This window comes from Polypterus senegalus, chromosome 9, assembly GCF_016835505.1.
Source record: "Polypterus senegalus isolate Bchr_013 chromosome 9, ASM1683550v1, whole genome shotgun sequence".
NCBI classification, from domain to species: Eukaryota; Metazoa; Chordata; class Cladistia; order Polypteriformes; family Polypteridae; genus Polypterus; species Polypterus senegalus.
The window spans coordinates 339,085-362,863 of record NC_053162.1 but is presented as its reverse complement, the minus strand read 5'-3'; the positions used below and the strand labels follow the sequence as shown (position 1 = coordinate 362,863).

The 23,779-nt window shown below is 53.6% G+C and overlaps 1 protein-coding gene across 3 annotated transcripts in view; it reads left to right on the top strand.

Moving 5' to 3' along the window:
* Window positions 1-23,779, top strand: part of usp20 (ubiquitin specific peptidase 20) — a 38,341-nt gene that overhangs the window by 354 nt on the left and 14,208 nt on the right. For 2 of the 3 annotated variants that reach the window (XM_039762538.1, XM_039762539.1), the window contains 13 exons: window positions 6,304-6,400; window positions 6,856-6,909; window positions 8,250-8,312; window positions 9,955-10,089; window positions 11,128-11,230; window positions 13,085-13,154; window positions 15,103-15,216; window positions 18,388-18,466; window positions 18,670-19,084; window positions 19,831-19,986; window positions 20,076-20,188; window positions 22,637-22,809; window positions 22,911-23,005. In XM_039762538.1, the coding sequence (XP_039618472.1) occupies window positions 6,320-6,400; window positions 6,856-6,909; window positions 8,250-8,312; window positions 9,955-10,089; window positions 11,128-11,230; window positions 13,085-13,154; window positions 15,103-15,216; window positions 18,388-18,466; window positions 18,670-19,084; window positions 19,831-19,986; window positions 20,076-20,188; window positions 22,637-22,809; window positions 22,911-23,005 (1,651 nt within the window). In that variant the 5' untranslated portion in view covers window positions 6,304-6,319. Of the gene's footprint in view, window positions 1-3,470; window positions 3,748-6,303; window positions 6,401-6,855; window positions 6,910-8,249; window positions 8,313-9,954; window positions 10,090-11,127; window positions 11,231-13,084; window positions 13,155-15,102; window positions 15,217-18,387; window positions 18,467-18,669; window positions 19,085-19,830; window positions 19,987-20,075; window positions 20,189-22,636; window positions 22,810-22,910; window positions 23,006-23,779 lie in introns of those variants that run through there. The other variant, XM_039762540.1, reaches the window with a different exon arrangement.

Below are 23,779 nucleotides of genomic sequence, written 5' to 3'. Positions count from 1 at the left end.
TTGTTGGTTGCATATCGTGGCGGGTCTTGCGAGGCACCGGGGAGTCGCCGCATCACTCACGACTGAACCCCGCCGCTCGGAGTCTGCGGCGTCGGGGACCGTCTGGAGGACCAACCGAGCGAAGCTACGCAGCGCTGCGCTGCCGTGACGGGGGGAGCGGGGGCCCTCTGTGAGAAGGGATAGGCGAGATGTTTAGGTAGAAAGTCAAGTAAAAGGCCGGTGATTTGTTTAAAAAATAAATGAGAATAAGCTAAAGAATGAATCGAATAAAAACACAATGATAACACGGAGATGATGTGAAGGAGGGGCGGCCGCGGCTTGCATGAGCGCTTTGTCATGATGCTCAGCAGCACAAGGTGACATTACGACAGATTCTTTCCAGGCCACAGGGATGGCACTACGGATTACTGGATCCGCAGACACAGATTGATTGTAATTTGCTTTGTGACCGTCGCCACAGGCAAGGCACTATATAGACAGTCCAGTGATATTCGGGAGTGACTGGGGACACGGACTGAAGCCTGCTGGCCTCCTGCCTCGGTGACAGGGCACATTGTGACACTTTTGTAGAAAATGTCCACTGGACTGCCGGTGACATTCAGTGAGAAAGGCTGAGGAGCTACACGTGGAACCAAAATCCACAAAACGGAATCCCAGTGTCCGCACTGGGGGGCCAAAGTGCCACCAAGGGTGGAGGGGATTGGCACATTTACTGAAATGTGGAGAAGTGGATGTTCAGGTGGTCCGCGAGGTCTGAACTCGTTAAGGTAGCAGACCTTCAAGGACTGGACCGCGATTAACACGAAACTCGAGATGTCCATCCGTCAAGTGGCCGGACTTCACAGTCGGCGACAGAGTGGACCACAAGCAGGGTGGGGTAGTTGGACAGACGGAGGACTGGTCACTGGGTCCTTCCTGGTCCTTAACCCTTTCAGCGCTGACCCTGTGACATAGTGGGGCACTTGGTCACCTTGGCTGGCCTTGAGGTACGCTTGGTGTTGCTGGCCTAACGCGGCCGTGCCTCTGACCCCTTGTGGTTGTGATTTTGCTGTTCTCAGCCTGATTGGTTTGTGTTGATTTTGGGCGCTTAGGGTATCAATAAAAAGCGACGATTCCACGGTGCCCCCCCGCTGAGGCTCAGCGCCATTCTTCTTCTGCGGCCACTGTACGTTTCTTGTCTGTTTTTCAAGCCTTTGCCCCCCTTGGCTTTGCTTCATTCCACCTTTCTCGCCCGTGTCCTGTCAGAGTCATTTTCGCCCGACGTCTGTCGTCCATCTGATGGATGTCACCAAACCGTCTCATTTGTCATCGTTGTATGAAGCTGACTTGGGGCAGGTGTTGGGGTCCCATGGTGACTGCCAGCTTAACATCAGAGTTGTTAAGGACACAATGGAGAGCCCGAGGATTATTGTGAGCGCCAGGAGGTGAAAACTAAAAACAGAGACGTGGTCTGAGACCCCCAAAAAAACTGGAAACTGGGAGGTGAAGCCAATCCAGGCAGCCGGAAAGGTTGGGGCAAAATGGACAATCCTGTCACCAGGGCCGCCTTGCTAAGTGACACTGAGGAGTCTTCAGAAGAGGTTCATCTGCCGTGACTTGTCATTGTGCTGACGGTGTCCCGTCTGTTGTGTCATTGGCGTCGTTTACATTCCTTCACGTTGTGTCGGTTCCCTTGGATGTCCTTTATATGGACAAAGCAGGCGCCAATTTGAGTTAAACTGATCAAAGTTCATTTATTTTGCCCCCACAACTTGGCTTGTCCCAGGTGGCGCCATTTTGCGGAGCGGTTGTTGCCAGGGTAACAGCCTGGCAGTGTGCAGAGGGGACATCACGGGGTCATGGGTTATATAAAGGTCACAACGAGCCCCGGCCCAGGGTCAGAGGTGGATGCCGTCACGTCTCGTCCTTCAGTTTTTGGTCATCGAGGTCCAGTTGGCGATTTCAGTTGTGACTTTTGCTTGCATGGAGGGAAGGATACGAGATAAATAAATAAATCTGCTAATACGTAAAGACGCGGCGGGTGTGACATTAAATTAAGAAGCCGAGCATGAAAAGTGAGTGTCAACATACTGAACAGACGCCTTTGTTGCCCGTAATATTCCTCCAGATGCCAGCTTGGGCTCCGACTCTGATTTAAACCTGTCCATCACCAAGCCGAGAGGGTGGGCTCACGCCAGTGCTGCGTTCTGATTGGTGAATCGGCCCCTTTTTCTTTTCAGCTCCTCCTTATTCTTTTATTGTCTTGCTGCTCTTAAATGGATGGATGCCCTTGTCCTGCCATCATACCTTGACTGATTTTTAAACCACCAGGCATCTCCTTGACTTCTGTCACATTTGGACTTTGCTGTGTCAGTTTAGCATTGGCTCTGCCTGAAGTGTCATTTTTGTGCCTGTCACCCAGCGTCCTGTCCCACTAAATCCCAATGGGCTTCAATATTATTATTAAAAAAGGCCTCAAGGTGTCTGTTGGTGCCCCCTAGGGTGCCTTGGTGTCCTGACCAGGCCTGATTTCTGTACCAGCCTCACCCCCCATGACATTTTATTGGAATTAATGATTGAAGAAAGCGGTCAGATGGTTCTGAGAGCCATTAGCTCTCTCTCTGAAGAGTCAGTCCGCCATTTTCTAACCCACTTTGTCCTGATTAGGGTGGTGGGGGTCTGCTGGAGCCTCTCTCGGCTGGCTAGCACAGGGCACAAGGCAGGAAAGGAACCCTGGAGGGGGCACCAGTCCACCGCAGGGTGAAGACACACACACACCCACGGGTCAATTTAGTGTTTCCAGTTCACCCAACCTGCATGTCTCATGCCACTCGGACACTGGGAGAACATGCAGACTCCACACAGGGGGGCATCAAGTGTCACGTGTTTGGGGACTCTGTGGGGCTGCCGGTGATCATCAAATCGGCTGCCAGTTTTAATTGAATTGTAGTTGACTAGCTGTCCCTGCAACACAATGATTGACCCTCGGCTCAGCTTTTGAGAAGGCCAGTCATGGTGCCAGCCGAGCCACATTCGGCAGGTGATGCTTCCTCCAAACACTGGGCAGAGTTGCCCCCCTGTGTATTTCGCCCAAACATCATTGTGTTAAAAACTAAAATGGACGCAGCAGAGGAGGAGGAGGAGGTCCTGGGGGTGCAGCACGGGACGGGCCAGCGGGGATGAGCCAACAGGGCCGTACGTCACCCACCTGCATACCCGGCTCGTCGACGGCAGGCCTTGTAGTGCCGTGAAGAAGCCGCTTAACCTCCTGAGACGTTTGTGCCACGGTGTCACTACTTGTCACCACTGCTTACCTGCGAGTGCACTGAAGTGACATAATGGCAAGCTGACTCCGTTGGTTATTTCACCCAGAGCCTTTGCGTGTGTTTGTCAGGGTGGGCACCTCGTTGTAACCCCTTCCCCACCCATCTATCGTTAGTAGTTTGTTTAATGGCCTCCCGTTATTTATTTATTTATTTTTTTTTTTTACGGTGACTTTCTTGATTTCTTGACTTTTCCCCGGAAGTCTCCTCCACATTAACCACGCATGTTGCTCATCTTTGAGAAACGGGGGCGCACCGGCTGGCACGGCCCGCGCTGATCCAAATAGCCAACCCCGTCCTCCGGCGCGGTGCGGCGCTCGGGCGTCCCGTCCCCAGATGGCTCCTGCCTCACGAGTTCACAAAAACAACGAGCTCGTACTCGCCGGTCGAAGGTGTGCGGAGACTTCGTCCCAACTACCCACCACCACCCCCTAAAGCCTCGCCGGTAGGAGGGCGTCGTTCGGCATCCCGCGGCGAGACTCGAGCCGAGCCGAGGCGGCCGCCGCCCGGTCATGTGGAGCCTCAGCGCCGCGGGGGCTGCTGCGCACATCTCGGAGGGTGTCGTCGGTGAGATCGTGAACTGCGTTCGTGTGGGTTTGCGGGCCTGCGCCGGGCTGCTTTGGGCTCATTTTAAGATGCGATGTTCGGGTGGGCGGCCTCTCGACTCCGGGGGGATTTGCGCCAATTCGCTGCGCTACTTGTTGACGCGGCTTCGTGACGCAGTGTGAATGTCGGGGCTGCGCACAGGTCGGACTTTCTGATGTGTCGCCCCTCCGTTTCCTATCGATAGCCGGTGGCACGGGGCGGGAGCCGAGTGCTGCCCGCTAGCCACGACCTGACCGGAGCAGCTTGACTCGGCAGAGCCGACACACTCGAGCTCCGGGCTTCGGAGTGGCCGCCGGCGGTCACCGCGCCTTGTTAGCTGCGACAGTTCAGGAGCCCAGCGCAGGGCACGAGGCAGGACCCGACCCCGCTGTGTAGAAATGCTGTCTGATCTTACATGGGTTTAAATAAGAAGGAAACCCGTCAGCGCCCCACACTCTGGGACTTCAGACAGTGCGACCCCCAGGGGGCACCAGTCTTGGCTTGTCTGTGTGAACTTTGCCTGTTCTGCCTTTGCTGTAGTAGATTTCCATGGCGACGTCCCAGCAGGTCCCTGGGTGGTTCAGTGTGCCCTGACTTGCCTCCTTGGCTCACCACGGCCGTGCCAACAGCACAGGCTGGTCCTGACCCAGACGAGGAGATTCAGTTGGAGACAAAAGCTCGAGCAGAGTTTCTGAAATGTCTGCATTGTGTTTGTGTAGCGCAGGACGCGGTTGACTTCACCAGCCGTCGGGGTACTTCTGTGCCCCCCATGTTGATTCTCCTTGATTCCTGATCAGCTGCTCCTCCCATTATGTTGCTCCAGATGTTGCCAGCAGTTTCTTTCCTTCAGGTTATGGTGGGCTCTGCAGTAGGCAGGGGGCCGGGTCCTGCTGTGCGCCTGTTATTGTTCAGGTGGGCTCCAGACCCCATTCCTGAATTTGCTAAAGCAGTCTGAAGGTGATCAGTGTCTGGTGACATCTCCTCAGACGGAGACGGGGACCTCGCTTGGACAGCCCACCCAATGATTTTTTTTCTTGGATGTGAAAATAATGGATGGAGAGTTTGAGGTGGGGAAAGACCAATGAATGTTTACGTAGTGCCCACCGTGTAACTGGCAGCAGTAGAGGCTGCAGCAGGTTGGGATATCTGGGGCCACCAGAGGGTGCTCTGGGCCGGTGACCCCAGGGGTTTCATAGCGGTGGGGCTTACAGCAAGGAGGTGACCATTTTAGTCCTTGAGGGAAACCATCGGACCAGGGGGATGAAATGAAGAGAGCGGGTGGGCACAGAAAGGCTGGCAGGGTGGCACCCTTGTTGTTTTGCCCTCTTGGTTTCTGCTGTGTTGCTTTTCTGGGTTTGTTATGCCTTGTGACGGGGGGCTCCTGGGCTCTTAATCAATGGTCTGTCTGTCTGTCCGTGTGTGTGTGTCCAGATCCTCTGAGCAATCTGATTGGTCAGTTTGGCTTTGATCTGATTGGTTATTTTCACCGCAGTTGCACAGTCAAATGCAATCAGGACAGGAAGTGCGTCTGAGGTTGAGACCCGCGAGGAATCCAGAGAAAGGCGTAGGAGGAAGGCAGGGTGACATCTTCAAACACAAAGGCCACCGGTGGAAGTCCCAAAGCGTGACAAGAGCATGACAAGTACGCCTTATGGGGACACGCTGGAGGCAGGAAGTGCCAGCCAGGAGAGGCTGAGACAGGCGAGGGGCGGATATTGAGGGGAAGGCGCAGATAGGGAGCAGATGTTGTTAAGGGGATTCGGTGACGCGTCTTCGCTAATGATTAACAGATAAATAGGAGAAGCACAGCACGATATGAAAGGCGCTATATTGTATTAAACGAAGTCGTGGTGACCGAGTGTGGCAACGTGTTGCGTGTTGGTCCCTGTCCTTGTCACAATATGACAACTGCCAGCACGTTTGTTTTAGGCTCCATGCCGCCATCCCCCCAGGCCACAGCAGGTTAGTGAACGTTTGCTCATTGGGTGGTCCTCCATGTTGATTGGCTCCTCTGCCTTTCCTGGGTATCCCCATTTACCAGTCGGAGTCACGACTTCACAAACGTGGCATTGACACATTTGCCAGGCGTAGTTGCGTTCATAAGGTGTGCGTTTCCTAAACATTTTAAAAATCATACCCCATGTTTTATAACGGGGGGCACAAAAGCCTAAAAGTCCTCCTTTACAACGAGAACTGACAAGGAGCGAGGTGCCCGTTGTTTTTTATGCCAGGACAAGAATGCAAATCCTTTTTAAGGGTCTCTCTGACATATCTTGGAGACCAGCAAGTTGTTCTGGGGGTGTCTGCAGAGGGGACCGAGTGGTCTCCACCCTTCATTGGGTCACCTTGATGTCACAAAGGGCCTTGCAGGTCCTTTGTCACACGCTGTGATGCTTTTCTGTCTTCTCTTTTCCAGGTGAAGTTCGAGGACCATGATGGATGTGAATGAGTGCTGCCCCCATCTGGACTGCATAGGCGAGGTCACCAAGGAGGACCTGCTGCAGAAGTCCAAGGTTAGGCGTGTTGGGACAGCGGACCCTTCACCCGGGCCGCCGCAGACATCCCACCGAGAAGCCGGACCACCGATCAGGGCGGACCTGAAATGCCAGAGCCATTGGCCCTGTTTAGGGGGGCACACGCTCTGGCAGTCACTCTGTGTAGCCAGCGTCCCCGGGTGTGCAGTGTGATGGCTTTTGACAGAAGGTGACTGGGGTGCCAACATGAGCTGACCCCCCCGAGGGTGATGTGCCCCTCTGCCAGCTGGCAGGCCCGCCTTCTTTTGTGGCTCCTCCAATTTCAGTTGTCCCCGAGCGGACAGCCCTCTGGTGTTCGGGTGGTCCGCTCAAACTTTACCTCGCTCTGCTGTTCATTTTAATTTATTTAATTGTTTTGTTGTCTTTAAAACTTTTTCTTGCACAGTAAAAAGCAGGAATGTCAGATTGTGAATGTCGGCCATTTAATGTTTCAGGGGACCTGCCAGTCATGTGGAGCCGGGGGTCCAAATCTGTGGGCCTGCCTGCAGGTGAGCACTGGGGGATTGGGGGTTCTTCCTCTTTTGTCTTTTGTGTGTGTGTGTGTGTGTGTGGTGGGAGGAGCCTCGGGGGCGTGGCCCTGACATCACTGCCGAGTCATCGTCACAGGGTGAGGTCCTCGTGCACTCGTCGACGCACTTGTACGCTGTGTGTATCTTTATTTCATTTTAGTATTTGTTTTGGTGTTTTAATTCAGATTTTTGATGTCTCACGTTTGTATTGTGATTCGTTGTTAAGAAGTTCGCTGCCAGTTTAGTTTTATTTGTGCACACGACTGGCATCACGTGACCTCGGTGAGGCTTTTTGAAAATGTTCTACGCAAGTTCTGGAGGAGCTTCTGGCTCATCGAGGAGGAGGACGTGCTGAGGTTCCAAATCATTTTGTGTTTCATGAACCTCAACAAAGTCTGAAAACTGTTCCTGCCCCTCAGCTCTGAGGGAAACGTTTTATTGTTCTTTCTATGGGGTACCCCCATTTTGTGGCGGCCGTCCTTTGGGTGTTGGGGTGTGGTCGTCACCGACCTCGCTGGGTCACATGTCTGGAGGTTGGCTCAGGCCGCCATGTTGTGTCCAAGCCAGACGGGTATTCCTGGTATTGCTCTTCCGTGGACTTTCTTTTTGATGAGTCCTTGCTCTCGTTTTTTGGTCACGTTTTGCTTTTGATGATCATTTTGTCCAACCGTTACTAAAACAGGCGGACATCTCGTCTCGCGCTCCTCTCCTTTTGAATGCTAACTCCGGTCTTTGAGATCACGTAGTGCTGATTGGTGCCCCGCCCACGTGACCCTTTGCTGGATGAGCGCCGCGTTTCACGTGCACTAGTTGCTCTGCGAGTGGCCACTTTGCTTTGGTGTTTTGGCTCTCGTTTTTTCTGCTTGACGTCTCGCCCTTTGGTTTCCTGTTCGTTTTTTGGATCTCCTGGCTTTAACCCTTTAATGTCGTCTCCCGGTCTTCTCCTTCTGCCCCAGCTCTCCTCGGACACTTGCAGGTCTGACTGGATTCTGCTTATTTAGATCGCTGGCTGCTTGTCTTCGCTCGGGCTCGACTGTGTCGACTCCCCTCCTCTTCATCGAGGTCCCCGTCAGGTTGACCGTTTCCTCATGCGCTCGGCCATTTGATCATTTTGGGAGCTCTTCGGGGGCGTCTGTCATCGATGGGCGTGTCTCATTACTGGAAATCCTGTGAGGTGAACATGTCGGCCCTTCCTGTTGGTTGAGGTGTCCCGGCTGAATGCCCGATGGGACCGCCGCTGTGAGGCTTCTCTCGTGTTTTGCTCCTGCTCCGAGTGGTGACGCGTAACGCTGAGTCTCTGTGTGCCTCCTCTTTTGCAGAGCAGCTGTCCCTACGTGGGCTGCGGAGAGTCCTACGCCGACCACAGCACCCTTCACGCTCAGGTAAGCCCTCCGTCTCCTGGCTGCAGTGCAGATAAATCTCGCGGGCGCTGGGTGGCACATTGAAGCACACTTGACCTCCACGAGTCCTCGTCCGCTCAGCTGCCCGTTTGTCGATTCAGGAGACGTCTCCACACAATATTGGCCGTCGATGTCGAAGAGGGTAATTTTTGTGGGGCAAAGACATTCAAACCCTCTCTGGTGGGCGTAAGCCTGCCCAGCCGTCTCCAATGTGGCAGAACACGAGGCGACCGAATAGATGAATGTGACGAGGGCAACAAAGATGATCCAAAGCTGTCGCCCCCTGCTGACCCCCTCAGGCAGTGTCCTGGGACCCTGGCAGTGTGCGTCCCTACGGGCGCTTGCTGTCACTTGCATGTCCTGGACTCTTCGGTCTTGTCGTGTTCCAATCGGGTGCGGCGACTGTCTGTGTTGCTTTGTTCCACGCTCGTCTTTCTGTTGGTGGGCAGCCCCTTTCGGACCCTGATGTTCATTTTCTCCTTTCTGTTTTCTTGGGGGAGCAGCTGCCTGATCCTGTGACGTGCTGCCACCTTCACTGTGCCCGCCGCCAGGCGTCTTCCAGAATTGCCATCATTAGACGTTTCTCCACGTGGTGTTGGGATATTTCAAAATGCCCCACAGCACAGACCCCCCCAAAGTGGCTTTAACGTCCTGAGTTGCCATGGACTCTGTGGTAGCCTCCATAGTGACTTTGAGGTGCCCTGGTGAAGCCACCTCTGCACGTTGGCGGTGTAGTACCAGGAGTTCCTTCTTCTGTTGGCTCTGGGTGGGCCGCGGCCCTCCTCACTGTGCAGCAGGATCTTTGAGGGGTGCCCTGCTTTACGGAGGTCCTCAAAGGCCCCGTTTTTAATGCCAGTCCGTCATCCTCTTCCTGATCCCACCACCCGAGCGCCTTCCACAGAACAATCCAGCGATCGCCATTGGCACCGACTCTGGGGTCACCAGGGCATCCAATCTCAAAGGGAATGGAATTCATTTGCTAAGCTGATTTCCAAAGGGGGCATGCGGTGTCTCTCTTCTTCTGTGCCATTTGCTGCGTCCTGGCATCATCATTGAGGGTTTTCATTGCTGCCCGTCTAACGTTGGTGACTCGTCGTGTGGGTATGTACGGTGACCACCACTTTGCGCTTTAGTGGCGTCTCTGTGGACGTGTCTTTGGAGGTCCTGACCGCTGAGGGACCTGGATGGCATGCAGGCCTGGGCACATTTGTGGGCGATGCACGTGGGAGTAAGGAAATGGAGGGGCATGGACTGGGAGATGAGAATACGCGGTGGGAGCTCTGGACCTGCACGGTGGCCTTTGGGAGAAGGAGCTGTGAGTCGTCGTGTGGTCACCACTAGCCTAGTGTATATAGCGCCTTGATGCGTTGCCCTTAAACAGACTTGTGAAGCCATTTTACAAGAAAGACAAAGGAGAGCCTTCATGATGTGGAGACCCCTCTTTAATGGGGTCTTCAACGACTTGGAGTGAACTTCACACAAACATTAGGAAGAGGTGGTGCGGCGGGCAGGAGGACTTTAGGGGTCCCGCTAGTCTGGAGAGAGCGGGCAGCTGGCTGCGTTGGCGGGCGGGCCCGTTGTCGTCCGCACTCGTCTAACCCTCGCTCTGCCTTTCTCTTTTCAGGCCAAGAAGCACAACCTGACGGTGAACCTGACCACATTCCGCGTGTGGTGTTACGTCTGTGAGCGAGAGGTGTTTCTGGAGAAGAGGGCGCCCACGCCGACCTCGGGGGCACACCAGTGCAAGGCCTCGGAGCAGGTATGGGGGGCTAAAGGGGACTCCTCTCTCCATCCTGTGTGTACCCCACCTGCGCAAAGTGAACAAAGCACGTTGGTCAGATAGACGCGGCACCACCAGCACACTGGGCACCTCCTAGAGGTTTTCAGTGCGGGCGTCTGTGGCTTTGTCAGCTTGTGATGGCAAAGGACGACAGCGATGGCAGCCGTTACTGTTGACGTAGTCCTATCTGTGTGCTCTTCAGGCTCGATGGCATAAGCCGCCCGCTTGGACCCCCTTTGTGTTGGACAGTTTAGCCAGGACACACCCAGGCTTCTTCTATGACCACAGAGAGCCAGGAGCTCGGTTTTAGGTTGGCACCATTTGTTAGAGTCCAGCATCCCCGTCACTGCACTGGGGCATTGGGATCACAAACCGACTGTGGGGTCATCGCCCCCTGCTGGCCTCTCTGACACCTCGTCCAGCAGCCACCCACCCAGGCTCTTCCAGGATGGTCTCCCATCCAAGTACTGGTGAGGCCCAACCTAATGGGCTCAGTGGAGAGATGCCCAAGACGTTGGCACATGAACACGATACGGTAATGAGAAAGCAAATCTACACAAAGTAAGCAGAACTTACAGAATAATATTAGGATAAGAAAAAAGACCCTGGGGCCTCGTGACGTCACCCTTTAGGACGAGTCACTAGCTGGCAGGCTGGCTGGCAAGGAAGGTGAGAAAAGCTAGGAGAGCTCCAGAATGAGATGCGTGAGGCCGTCCTGTGCGAACAGCGCGCTTGACCCCAAACCTGAACCTGCCATGACGTGCCCTGTGGCTACTTGGTAAATGAAGGTGGCTACGCTGTGATTGGCTGTTCAGACAGATGGGCATCCTGATTGGTTTGTCATTTCCTCTGCTGTCGATGCCCAATTTTGGCATGGGAGGGCAGAGCCTAAGGTCATTTGTGCAGCTGGAGCTCTTAGTCCTCGCCATTGTGGCTCACTTTGCACTCATTCACCCTTGTGGTGCCACGTTGGCCGTTGTGGTTGACCAGCAGCGACTTTGCCTTTTGTCTTTCTAGGAGAATTCGCCACCTGCCCTTAATCACCCGTTAAGGGCTGTGCCCATTGCTGTGGCCGATGACGGCGAGTCAGAGTCTGAGGAGGATCACCTGAAGCCCAGAGGTTGGTGTCTTTGCCCGCTGCTCTTGAATGCTTGAATGAACTTTAAATGAATCGCATTCTAGCCCTCAGCATGCCAGTCGAGCTCCTCTTAGCCCAGAGAGGGGGGTGGATTTGGCATCAAACTGGCGGGCTGAGGCAGAAATCTGGATATCCTGGATGACCGACTGGGACAGCCCACTGGACGAGCACCCGACGTACCGAGTGGTCCTCTGGCTGGTGCTCTGGCGCGTTGATCACTTTGTGTGCCGTGTTCACTGTACGTCCATCTCTGTAGGCCGTCTGATGGACTTGTGAGACCCCCGGAGCTCGGCTCAGTCCAGGGTCGCAGTCGCCCCCCCGGTGTTGTCACTTTTTTGCAGTTTTACAGCTCTGGCTGCTGGCGCCCACCCTCTGACCACAAGGGCTGAGTGGACCACCATGCGTGTGGCTCCTTGACGTGTCCGCCATCACATTACTTGAACCTTTGGCCAATTCTCGACTTCGGAGGGTGGTTCCTCTTAGGGAGGTGCCACATCTATTACTAGTTGCTATTCTTTACTAATTTGTGATGATAAAGATTTGGGGTCCTGGCAGGGGTCCTGTTTTAATGTCCAGTGTCTAGAAAGTTTGAAATGTGTGATGGTGTGGCACAGAGTCCAAGTCGCTTATGGGGGTACTACGAGGGCAGCCGCCACATGACGGCAAACAAACACTTGCCATGCTGTGCGCCTCCTTTGAGGGTTCAGCAGTATAATTCATAAGTCACTTTAAGGTTGAATGCCCCAGTGCCCACCCCCATGCATTCCTGGTGCCCACCCCTGTGCATTCCCAATGATGTCACTGGCTGCTGAAGTGTGGCTCTCAGACGTGGGGGTTGTGAAGGCCGTCACAACTTGTGGTCCACTTTTCACTTTGGGGACCTCCACGTCGTCGGTCAACTGACTGAGATGACCACCTGCCGGTGACGCCACTTCTCTTTGGCACATCCTTTGTGCTTGTGGCACACTTTTTTTTGTTTTCTCGAGGTGTGTGGTTTTGTTTTTAACCGTTTGTGAAATTTTAAAGCTGATGAAAGCTTTAAGGTCAGGAAGACTGAGAAGCAAAGTCCAAAACCCCAAAGACGAAAAGCGTTGCAGGGGCTTTGAGGAAACCCCCTTGGACAAAGTGCTGCCCACATGGTCTTCAGGTGGCACTTGTGTGGCCACACGTGTGAGCCTGGGGTTCAGATGTTGGCTTTGATTTCCGTTGCTGTGGGTCATCTCATGTTCTGTGTGTCTTCTGCTGTGTTTTGTGGGTGGTCTCCCAAGGGCCACCTGCCTGTCACTGTCCCTATGAAGACTGAGGAGCACCCCACTCCTTTGCGGTTCATTGATTTTTCTCTGTGTTGTTTTTTGCTCTTCTTATTTCCTGGCTTTTTGTGACCCTTGGCTCCATTTTTTTTTTTTGACTGTGCCCACCTTGGTGTCTTGTACCCCGACGTCGTGGGCTTCAGCTTTGCTTATTTCAGTCCATTCCTTTGGCATTTTATGCTCTTTGCTCCTTAATAAGTGTATTTTTTTTATATAAAGATTCAGCGTTTGCCCTCATTGTTACTAGTTGGTAGGGTGGACCGTGCGGGTGGGCATTGTGGGATATTTTGACTGTCGTGTGTTTTAGAATCTCAAGTTCAGAACACCAAGCAAAGACTCAACAAAATGGCGGCTCCCATTTTAAAAAAAAAAAAAAATGAAATGTTACTTAAAATCAAACCCCCTGGACTTTGCCAAAGAGAAGGCGAGGCCCCAGTCTGACAGAAATGTGTGGAGACCACCCGTCAGAAGGGAGTGAATGAAGCCGCAGCCCCCCCACTGAAGTTGCTGTCTTTTGTGTTCGCAGGTCTCACCGGAATGAAGAACATCGGGAACTCGTGCTACATGAACGCCGCCCTGCAGGCCTTGTCAAACTGGTGGGTCGCCGTTGCATTGGCCTCGTGTCGCTCGTGACCTGCCGGCCCTGCTCTCATGTGAATGCCAGGCACAGCTGGTGGTCTTTTGTTTACGTCGTGATGCCCCCCCGATTCTCGCTGCACGGTGGGCCACTGGCCTGGCACTGGCCTGGGGGACATCATGGCCGTTGAAGTTCAGTGCGACTCGGCTCTTGATCGCCGTTTGATGGGATGTGGCGTCTGACTTGCTTCCTCCTTTAGTGCCCCCCTGCTCAGAAGAGCCCAGTGGTCTCGCCCCCCCCCCCTTTTAACACTGTGGGCAGCTTTCAGATATTTTGAAAAGAGGGGCAGGAAATTCTAAATTTGCACATCTAGCGGTGGACGGAGTCTTCGTTTCCTAAAAGTGAGTCCTGGGACCCACGTGAAGCCACTCGTGTCACCTGATCTGTAGTCGTGCACTCGCAGCGCCTCAGGCACCAAAGTATTGTTAAGCCAGCGGCTCTCAAACTCGGTCCTGCGGACCCCCGCAGCTCTCTTACGTTTTGGCCCCCGTCGCTGTTTCTGCTGCCCTGTCGTCTTGCTGGTAATTTGCCTTCTTTTTTCTGTGGCATTTGCTCCCTTAATTGAAGTTGGTTGGCACAGAAGCCTGCGGGCACAAGACGGAGTGTTAAATAAATCTGCAGCAGGCCAAAGTCCAATTGTACCCTCTGGGGGGGTGTTACTGAGCCCCAAGGCCCGGGTCGAAGTCCATGTGTTCAGCGACCCCACAGCTCAGGCCAGTCCTCCACTTCTCCCAGGTGACTGTCATCCCGCTCCTTGCCCGACTTTGCACCCCCTTGTAACTCCCCAAGAGTTCTACTGGTGCCAAAACCATCATCGCCAGGAAGCACATTCAGGGTCAGTGAACTCTCAATAGCTCTACCTGGCAGACCTCCATGGAACCCAACCAAGTGGCTCTGTGGGCCTTCAGCTCCAGTGGGCTTCCATACCAGGACTCGCCCCAAGGGACACTGCCACCTAGTGTATGAGGGGCAATTTGTGCATGGGAGGCAGCCTCCCATGTGCCCACCTTTCTTTTGCCCTCCCGACAAGGAAAGCAACTGCCAACCTTCCCAGCTGGGTGTCTGCCCCTCCATTACGCTGACCTCTCATCCATGACTGCTGGGATGCCAGTCCTGGTGCACCGTCTGCCGCAGAGCCCCTCCATGCCCACCTCTCCCCTTGGTGGGATGCCATCACAGCATTTAGAAACCTCTCTGAAGAAAGTTCAGCTGCTTTGAGTCGCGGGTCACCTTTGACGGTAACTCCACAGTGTCCCGTGATGTCGGCTTGATATCTGAGGGGTGAGTTCACATCTGAAATACCCGCCAAGAGGTCTCAATTACATTCCCAGGGATTTCAGACTAACACGGGTGTCCTTTTCAGATGTCCGAGTTGCCCTTTAACTTCCCAAAAAATGGGACTTCCAATTGCAGTCGTACTGGAAGCCATTTTGAGATCTCCGGGCTTGTATTTTACTTCTCTCGATGTATCCTGAGGCCTTTTTGGGGGTCCCTTAAAGTTCACATCCAGAGGTCTCCAAGTGTGAGTTTTTACTTGCCACCTCAAGCCCTCCCAGAAAGTCCCCTCATGAGCGCCTCACCTTCATTCATTGGTCAGTCCTGCCCGGTCCCAGCTCGCTCATTGGCACTTCAGTGCGCCGAGTGGAGTCTGACCGAGGTGGACAATTACAGCGAGTGGCGGCCCGGCCAGAGGGCCATGTCAGCTGTTTCACCAAGCAGAGGGTCAACCGATCTGTTAAAACCCGGAAATAAGGCAGTGTATGGCATAATGGCCAGTGAATGGGGGGAGACACAAACGTGAGGGGCACAACGGGCATCGAGTGAAGTCCACGGCCGTCTGTGTGGCGAGGTGCCTGTGTTTGGGGGTCACGGCTTCCTCTGCTGACTTCTCTCCCTCTCTGTTTCAGCCCTCCGCTGACCCAGTTCTTCTTGGAATGTGGGGGTCTCGTCCGCACGGATAAGAAGCCAGCATTGTGCAAGATTTACCAGAAGCTGATCTCTGAGCTCTGGCACAAGAAACGGTAAGACCGCTGTCACAAAAACGACTATAAGACATTGAGAAGGTTTGGGCAGTCACCTGTATACAAGACCCGTTCATTCAACCGAGTCCAAAACAGAACGGATTCTCTGGAGACAAGATGGCGGCTTTAAAGGCCAGTAAAGGAAGTGATGTCATCAATACCGGAGCCGGAAGTGACGTCACTGGCTGCCCCAGAGCCGGGCGGAATTTCCCCAGAATGGTCTGCAAAAGATCGAGATGGAAAATTAGTGCACTTCGCCACCCCCTGGTCTGGCATGGAATCGCATGTATTCAAGCCCTTTAGCTGTCTCCTAAACACGCGTGTGTGACACCGCGTTGAGTGCTGCCACTGTGTGGCGGGGGGTCTGCTTGTGAGTGAGGATCATGGGTGGGCACGGTGAGGTGCCAGTCCCCACTAACTGACCGCCTTGACCTCCGACTGGCCACCTGCTCGCCTCATTGTTTATCTCACAGATCTGCTCTGATTGGCTGGCCTCTGATTTTGGGCATGTTTTGACTTGTTGGTAAGTCCCCAGGCCTCGCCTGCCTCCCTCCGCTCTCCTTGTCCTTGTGATGCCCCTTCTTTGCTCAGGACCACAGGAGCGAGGAGTCGTGGAGAGAACTGAATCGACTCGCCCGTCATCAGTTTGCCTTGGGCAATGCCAGTCATTCATTCAGTAATCCAGGGAGACTCCTACTTTATTTTCCGTGCCTTTCTCTGCGGGAGGGGGGTCTCCGGCCCTAAGGCTTGTATTAAGGTGACCGAAGCCCACTCGTTTGTGAATAATACACAAGGATTATTCTAGAAGCCTGAGCACTGCATACGTGTCAGCATGGCAGGCATGACACGGATGAGGAGGCTGGCTGCTCACTGATTTATCGAGGCCTTCAAGGATGGCCCCCGATGATGTGTGCCCGGGTTCAAGTGGAGGACTCTTCTTGCACTGGAGGGTGCTCTTTGTCTTTGTCTGTGGTGGTGGGCTGTGATGCTGCCTTCCTTAGCTCGCTGTTAGACCCTTTGCTGAGTCTTCCTCTGTCTGGCCTGAGAGACGTGGTGCCCTTGAAGTACCATGCCAGGCTCAGGCACTGGCACACAGCTTGGCTTAGCGCAATGGATGTCCCCTAAGAGAGTGCGGCCCCTCAGCTTTTAGGCTTTGCCCCAAAACACAATTGGCTTCTGAAGAAAGGGGTCACCTCCTTGTAGTGCCCGCTCATGGGCGCCTTACTTTGTCCATCAGGGTGTCCGCTTGGTGAGTTTATGGCCACTTATGTGAACTTGGCTGTCCAGTGGGTGACTCTTTGAGGTGTCTCGGTGACGTTACTCGGTGTGGAATCGACCATCTTATTAGGCGTGGCACAGAGGCTGCATTCCATTAATGGTGGAGGGCAGCTGAATTTCCACATTCCTGTTAAATGTGCCATCTTAAAAGGGCTTATGTGCCACTTAACACTAGAATTACTCGTGAATCCGGCCCACCTTAAATCCGTTCGCACCTCTCTGCCAGCGTCTTTTGTCCTGTAAATGTGCCGATAAAGCAGCCCGCTATCCCACCCCTTACCGCCGCAGGACGAGCAGAGACTTCTTCCAGCTCAGGCCTTGTTCGATTATCTGGGAGTGAAGTGCTGGAGTTGTAGGGTGGAAATAATGGATCGTTATTAGGAAGACATGCATGTCATGTGTGGTCTGTTTCTACAGTAACTGTGTAAACACATCGTTAAAACAGAAACGTTTTTCATATTTTAGTAATAAATTTAGGCATAAACTACATAACGTGTGACGCCTGAAGTCCAAAGATCAAATCAACACTTTCACAAAAGTTTCAAGGATGATAGAACAGCTTCCGTGGCGTAGCGGTGAGATTTGCTGACTTGTAGTCGAGTCCCCGGTTCGATCCTCACTGTCTCCTCGATTCGCCGTTTTCAGTAGTGCGCTGCTCTTCTTGTTAATATTATACGGCACACACTTGTATAATACACACGGATTACTTGCCTCTAAACACCACTCGCATCTCCAGTTATTCCCAGTTTCAGATTAAAACTAACAGCGTCAGATCCCCTTAGTATGTATGGTGATCGTGAGCGAGAGAATAAAAGTGAAACTAAAACGCTAACTTTGACAAGTCCTATAAACGTACACCATCTGCTAGAGACGCACACCAAGTGTATAATAATATTAACGATAAGAGCAGCGCACTACTGAAAACGGCGAATCGAGGAGGCAGTGAGGATCGAACCGGGGACTCGACTACAAGTCAGCAAATCTCACCGCTGTTGTATCGCCCTTGAACCTTTTTATTTGGACTTCAGGCTTCACACCTTATGTAGTTAATGTAATGTAGTTAACATTTTGTAATATTAGTTACTAAAATATAAATTTACAAGGATTACTGTAGAAACCGAACACACATGACATGCATGTCTTCCTAATAACGATCTATTATTTCCACCCTAAAACTCCAGCACTTCACTCCCAGATAATCAATCAAGGCCTGAGCTGGCAGAAGTCTGTCCCCATTCTGCGACAATGGGGGGGATGGAATAGCAGGCTGCTTGCTGCTCGTCTTTATCGGCACATTTAGAGGACAAAAGACGCTGGCGGAGAGGTGCGAACAGTTTTAAGGTGGGCCGCATTTACAAGTTTTTTCGTAGGCTCTGGTAATTCTAGTGTTAAAAGCCTAGCACAATGGGTGATGCCCCACTTTGCCCTGCCAGGTTGTGGTTGAATCAAGTCACTCGGCAGGGAGCAGGAGCCTGAGAGCGACAGATGGCGTGATGGGCCTGAGCCTACACTGAGCCTACTGGCCATCGAGTAGTTCATACCCTCTTGAGTAGCTGGCACCCGCTTTGTCTAGTAAAGTGAATGGGAAAAGGGGCTGAAATGATCTCCACCTCAAATGGGTACGAAGTCCTGCTTACTGGCGCAGAGTGCCAAGTGGGCCAGTTTTAGTAAGCTGAACTGGCACTGCAGTGGTGCCCAAGGCCTCAAAAAAGGTTTCAGTTTAACTGGCTGGACCAGCTCACAGACTGTGGAAATGGATGGCACTGGAGCGTCGGGTCCAATAGCCTGCGGTCACTGCACAGAGGTATGGGGACAGCTTAGCTAAGCCAGCGAGCTTGGTGGGCCATGTGGGGGGTCTCCTCTCACTTTTTTTTTCTTTCCGTCCTTTTGCAGTCCCAGTTACATTGTGCCTACCAGTCTGTCACATGGCATCAAGCTGGTGAATCCCATGTTCCGAGGTTATGCCCAGCAGGTAGGAGGACTGTGACTGTTAATGCTGTAGGTAAGCACAGGGTGGTCTGCTCTTCTTAAAGCCCCCCCGTGCTCGCTGTGCGGCCCTTTTCAGTCTTTGATTTGTGTCGGCAGATGCCCTCCAGTGTGAGTCTGTGGCCTCGGGGTCCTCTGTCTGGTGGGCACTGACTTGTGTCTCACCCTGTGCCCACCCACTCTCCGCAGGACACCCAGGAGTTCCTGCGCTGCCTGATGGACCAGCTGCACGAGGAGCTCAAGGAGCCGCTGGCCGAGTGCGAGGCGGACGAGCGCTGTGACGGGGACCGCAGCCCCTCCGAAGACGAGTTCCTCTCCTGTGACTCGGGGTCGAGCAGCGATCGTGGAGAGGGGTGTGACACGCGGGGTCCGGGAGAGGCGGAGCTGCTCATTCAGGATGAGTGTGGAGGAAGCTGGGTGGGCATCTCGGAGAAGGAGCGTCTGAAGGAAAGGCGATTTTCAGGCTCACCGCGGCACGCCGGCTCTCAGGAGATGGACGAGGACGCGGACGTGGATACCACCGTCGAGGAGGGAGGCCCCCAGAAGCAGGACGGGGATGACGGCCCATCGCTCAACAGGACCAGTGGCCGAAACTGTGGCACAGGTGAGGCGCCAACACCGAGATAGCAGGGGGCGTTGGGGCATCGGACCAGCTGGTGACCGTCGCCAGGCAGCATTATGGGGGCTCGTTTATCACAGCTGGGCATCGGTCAGTAAAATGAGACAAATAACTGAAGAGAAGAAAAGCAAAATGAAGCCCCTTCAAGTAAAGCGCTGAGGAAATGAGTGAAGTCCAGCAGGGGGCTGTGGGCAGGTGGCGCTCAGGGCACAGGGGCACACCGCTTCTACCCGGCTCTTACCGGGTCAGATTTAGCTTTGAATTTTGTCACCTCGCCCGAATTCAGAATCGCCATTTTGCCAGGCTGAAAGAGTAAAAGCGCCGTTGCCGCTAGCCCTGTTCTTGTCAGAAGTAGTGCAGATGTGAGACACCAGAGGGTGACATGGTGCCAGGGAGCTTGATTGGCACACACCAGTGAGGAGCCAGACTGCAAGGGTGGCATACAGTATGCCAGGACGGATGGCCGCTCGCATGCCCCTTTTATAAAGCACCTCTCTGTCAGGGGCCACAGTACGGCTTGGAGGTGCCCGGCGGTTGACTGCGGTCGGACTGGCAGTGCCCCAGAAACGTAAGCTTGCGCTTTTTTAAGCCGGCCTCGGACTTTGTAAGCTGCATGGCGAGACGCGGTCGGCCATCGATGAGTCCACGACGTCGGCGGTCTGTCGATGTGCCCATTTTGAATATCAGTGAGTCTTTGCCTTGTCTTTCTCTGTTTGCGGTGCCTTTTTCAGAACCTGACAACGAGGCCTCGATGAATTGTTCCTCTCATCCTTGCAGCCCGACTCCAGCTCAGCAGGACTCCCACCCAAAGGTGTCCAGCAGCCCACCTCGCTCCAGCCCGCTTCGTGCGCCAGGCACGCTGAGCACCACGTACTCCCTCAAGAAAGGTAAGCGCCCCGCGGTGTGGAAGTGCCAACCCGCCTGCCCGCCTCGCCATCTTCTCTCGTCTCAAGGCGCTCCATGTGTGTCTCCACAGCTCAGCTCTTCTTGGGGAGCAGAAAGAAAAAGCAGCCGCGGTACCGCAGCGTCATCTCGGACATCTTTGACGGCTCCATCCTCAGTCTGGTCCAGTGCCTGACGTGCGACCGGGTTGGTAACGAGGCCCAATGCCACGTCTGTTGGCGAGATATGTGTAGGGGATTTGGGAGTTTAAGTGGTCGTCTCTCACAGTAAGCCAAACGCGAGGTGAGGTGAGGTGAGGTGAGTACCACCGAGAGACGACGCGCCAAAGGTATCAGGAAGTGAAGAGCGTCGGGAGCAGTCGAGGTGAGCGAGGACAACCCGGTGCCATCCCGGACCAGGGACTGAGGAGGCTGTAGTGGGTGAAGAGCCGCGCCGCTTAAATAGGCTGAGATCAAACAAACCAGCAGAACATTTAGCACGGGGGGCGTTCGTGAGTGCGGCTAGAGACCCCCGGGCTCGCACTCTGAGGACCGCAGGCCAGCAAATGACATCCCTTGGCGCTTCATCTCATTTCTGTAAAGTAACGCGGACCTGAGATTTAGAGGTCCGCACCGCCCGGCCCACCATCTGGTCGCTCCTTCTGACGTTTGTGTTAAGTTTTGGGGTTTCTCAGTGTACTCGGGTGGGCCTGGCATTTTCACAGTAAATCCAACAGAAAATATTCATTCGTGTGCCCGCTTCACAAGCCCAGGCACCTGGGGGGTGTTTGTCCAGAGCGCGGACAGCTGCGACTCCACGCACATTATAAATTGAATTAACTACGGCCTGAAAAAAGCAAAGTTACGAGAGTCCGCCATTTTAAAAGAAGTCCCGCTGTTTCTTTTTCTCCTGGTGCCCCCCGCGCTATCCTGTGCGCCATCCCCTGTCCCGCTGGGGTCACTGTGAAACGCCAGGACTGGCTGTGTACTTTTCAAAATGTAGACGCTTAACTTTCACAAGTCTGTGAAGATATCGCTTTGAGGTGAAAAGCGCTGAGCTCAGCGTCCGAGACCCCCATACCACCCGCCCACCTGCTAACAGCCGAGTTCCTCTTCTTTTATCGGCCATCCCTTCGCTTCTCCTCCTCTTTGTCTTTTTTGTAAGATGGAGACCCAAACTGCATTCGGAGCTCCAGTGAAAGCAGTGGGCCCACCTGGGCTGAGCCTGCGGACCCCCTGCTGCCTCCTTTGTCGTTGCGCCTTTTGATACCCTGGTCTTTCTTTGTGGGGGGTCTGAGTGCCGGGTCAACCATTGGCAAGCGCCTCAGAACAATTTTCAGGTTAAAGGTCTTGCTGAAAGCCCCCCTCGGGCGGTAACCTTCCAGATAGCAGCGCAGACCCTTTGCCTCCGAGCCCCCACTCCGCCATTTCTGAGGAGAGAGAGACTTGTTACAATGAAGGAGACTGGCGAGGGGGGGCATCCGTTAATGCAGACCTGGAGTTGAAGAGAGCGCGGCAGACGGGCAGAAGACGTAAACGGCAGAAACGTCGAAAGAAAAGCACAGTGGCACGTCACTCTACTGCTGACCACACAATGGCGGCTAAATGTAAAATTGCAATACGGAGCTGCGGAGCTCATCAAACCAAAGGGAACACAACAGAAAACAAGAAATAAGCAGACAAACAAACAAACGCGGGCACAGGTGGCTGCTGGGCATAGGCTACATGCGGCTCCGCCCCTTAAACAGCCAACATGATGACATCACAGCTGACGCCGGCGTCATAGCAACCATCCATGTCACAGGTAAACCACATGGCCGTGGCTGACCCAGAATGAGAGGGGCAGAAACCACAGGAGGTGCCAGCGCTGGGCTTTGATTGTCACTGATTGGCTTTTGATTTGATTCCGAAGGCTTGGGGTCCGTCCTGGAGGTCCATGATCGATGACTGGCGCCCCACCATCTTGAATGAATTTTTCTCCCCAACGTTATTTTCCCTAACCTCTGGCTTTTGTTTCTTTTTATTTTCTTCCTAAAGGATTGACTGGCATGAGATGCCTTGGTACCCAAATGCGATAACATCTTACAGGTGCCGCTTTGTGGCCTTTGCCAAGCGGCACAGTGGCATCAGGCGTGTGACACTTTAAAGAGTGAGATTGTGGACGTCGTAAACACAAAGTCGTTTTTCTCATTTTGTTTCTTCATTTTTGGCTTCACGTTTTTGAACCCTTGGCCTTGTGTCTCGTCTCTGCCTGCTCACATAAAGAACGTGCTGGCCTGCCTTTCTCACCGTGGCATCGTGCCCTTCAGAATGCCAGCATATTCCAGGAAATTGGCACACGGTGACATACTTGGATTTGCCCGACTGACGTTCCCATTTTGGTGTCGCCGTCACTTGTGCCGGGTGTCGTCGGGCAAAGTGACCCCTCGTGTTGGCTGACTAAGTGTTCATTCTTTAGACTTAGTTGCCCTCACGCGGTTTAAATGCCAATTTTCTGGGTTCGCCCAGTTTGGCTGGTATTGGAGCAATGAGATGCTCTCTTTGATGCCAACCTTGTTGAATTGCGTTTTACGACTCACAAGTGGTGCTTGTTCAAATCCCAGGTCACTGAAGTGCCCACCCGCTAGGCTTTTTACGCTTGCATTTTGTTTTTAAGGTTTCTACCACCGTGGAGATGTTCCAGGACTTGTCTCTGCCAATCCCTGGGAAGGAGGACCTCGCCAAGCTTCACTCGTCGATCCATCAGAATGCCCCCATGAAGACGGGCACCTGCAGTGACGCCTATGCCTCCCAGGGCTGGATCTCCTACATCATGGAGTACATCCGCCGGTGAGTGCTAGCCCCGCCCACCCGCTGACCCAAACCCCGCCCACCTTCTCCGGGCCACAATCCCCTTCACGTGCCTTTCTGGTGCTTCGCCCCCTCTGTAGGTTTGTCGTGTCCTGCATCCCCAGCTGGTTTTGGGGTCCGGTGGTCACACTTGAAGATTGCCTGGCTGCTTTTTTCGCAGCCGATGAACTGAAAGGTAAGCCTGTCGTGTCTCGTCGTCCACTTAGGGGTCATAAGAGATGCCCACTCGCCTGTCTCTCTGTCCCGCTAATCCAGTGCAGGGTCGCACACAAGGTGTTGATTTATTTGGATTTACCTTTCCTGGTGTGCCAATCATTGTGGGCCAGGGAGTCCTCTGCAACCAATCAGACGAGTGGAAATATGTAACGTGGCATTAGAGTGCCATCTCATTTACACACACACAACTGTCCTTTTGTCATCATATTTATAAAGTGTGGTGGGCTGAAGGTTAGCCGGCCCTGCTCACTCCTGATGGCACCACAGAGTTGCGACTGGCACACACTACTGAGAGAATTCGGACAGAGGAGGGTGACGCGGTCAGGCGTGTCCTCAGTGTGGAGCCCGAGAGTGGCAGTGTGTGGCATGTAGCATGAATGACTTCAGGATCTTCAGACTGGCATTTACATTTGGTGGGTTTCACCCAAGTGGGTGGCATGCCAAACATCTCTGTACCCCTGGCACGTGGGGTGTTTAAATTGCTTTGAGTTTCTTGTGCCTTTCCTGGGTTGTTTGAATCCTCCGTTATGTCGCCATCCCTGTCTCGTTTTTGGATTCTTTTTCTGATCCGCCATTTTGGCTTTTTCTGCTCAACGGTATGTTGAGTGCCCGTCATTCGGACAGATGTGCTTGTTGTTAGGGGCGTGTCCTCTGAGGTCACAACCTTTGATCCAAAGCCCCTTTTTCTCCTCCACACTCTGCAGACGTTCCTTTGGTTCTTGACTTTCGTTCT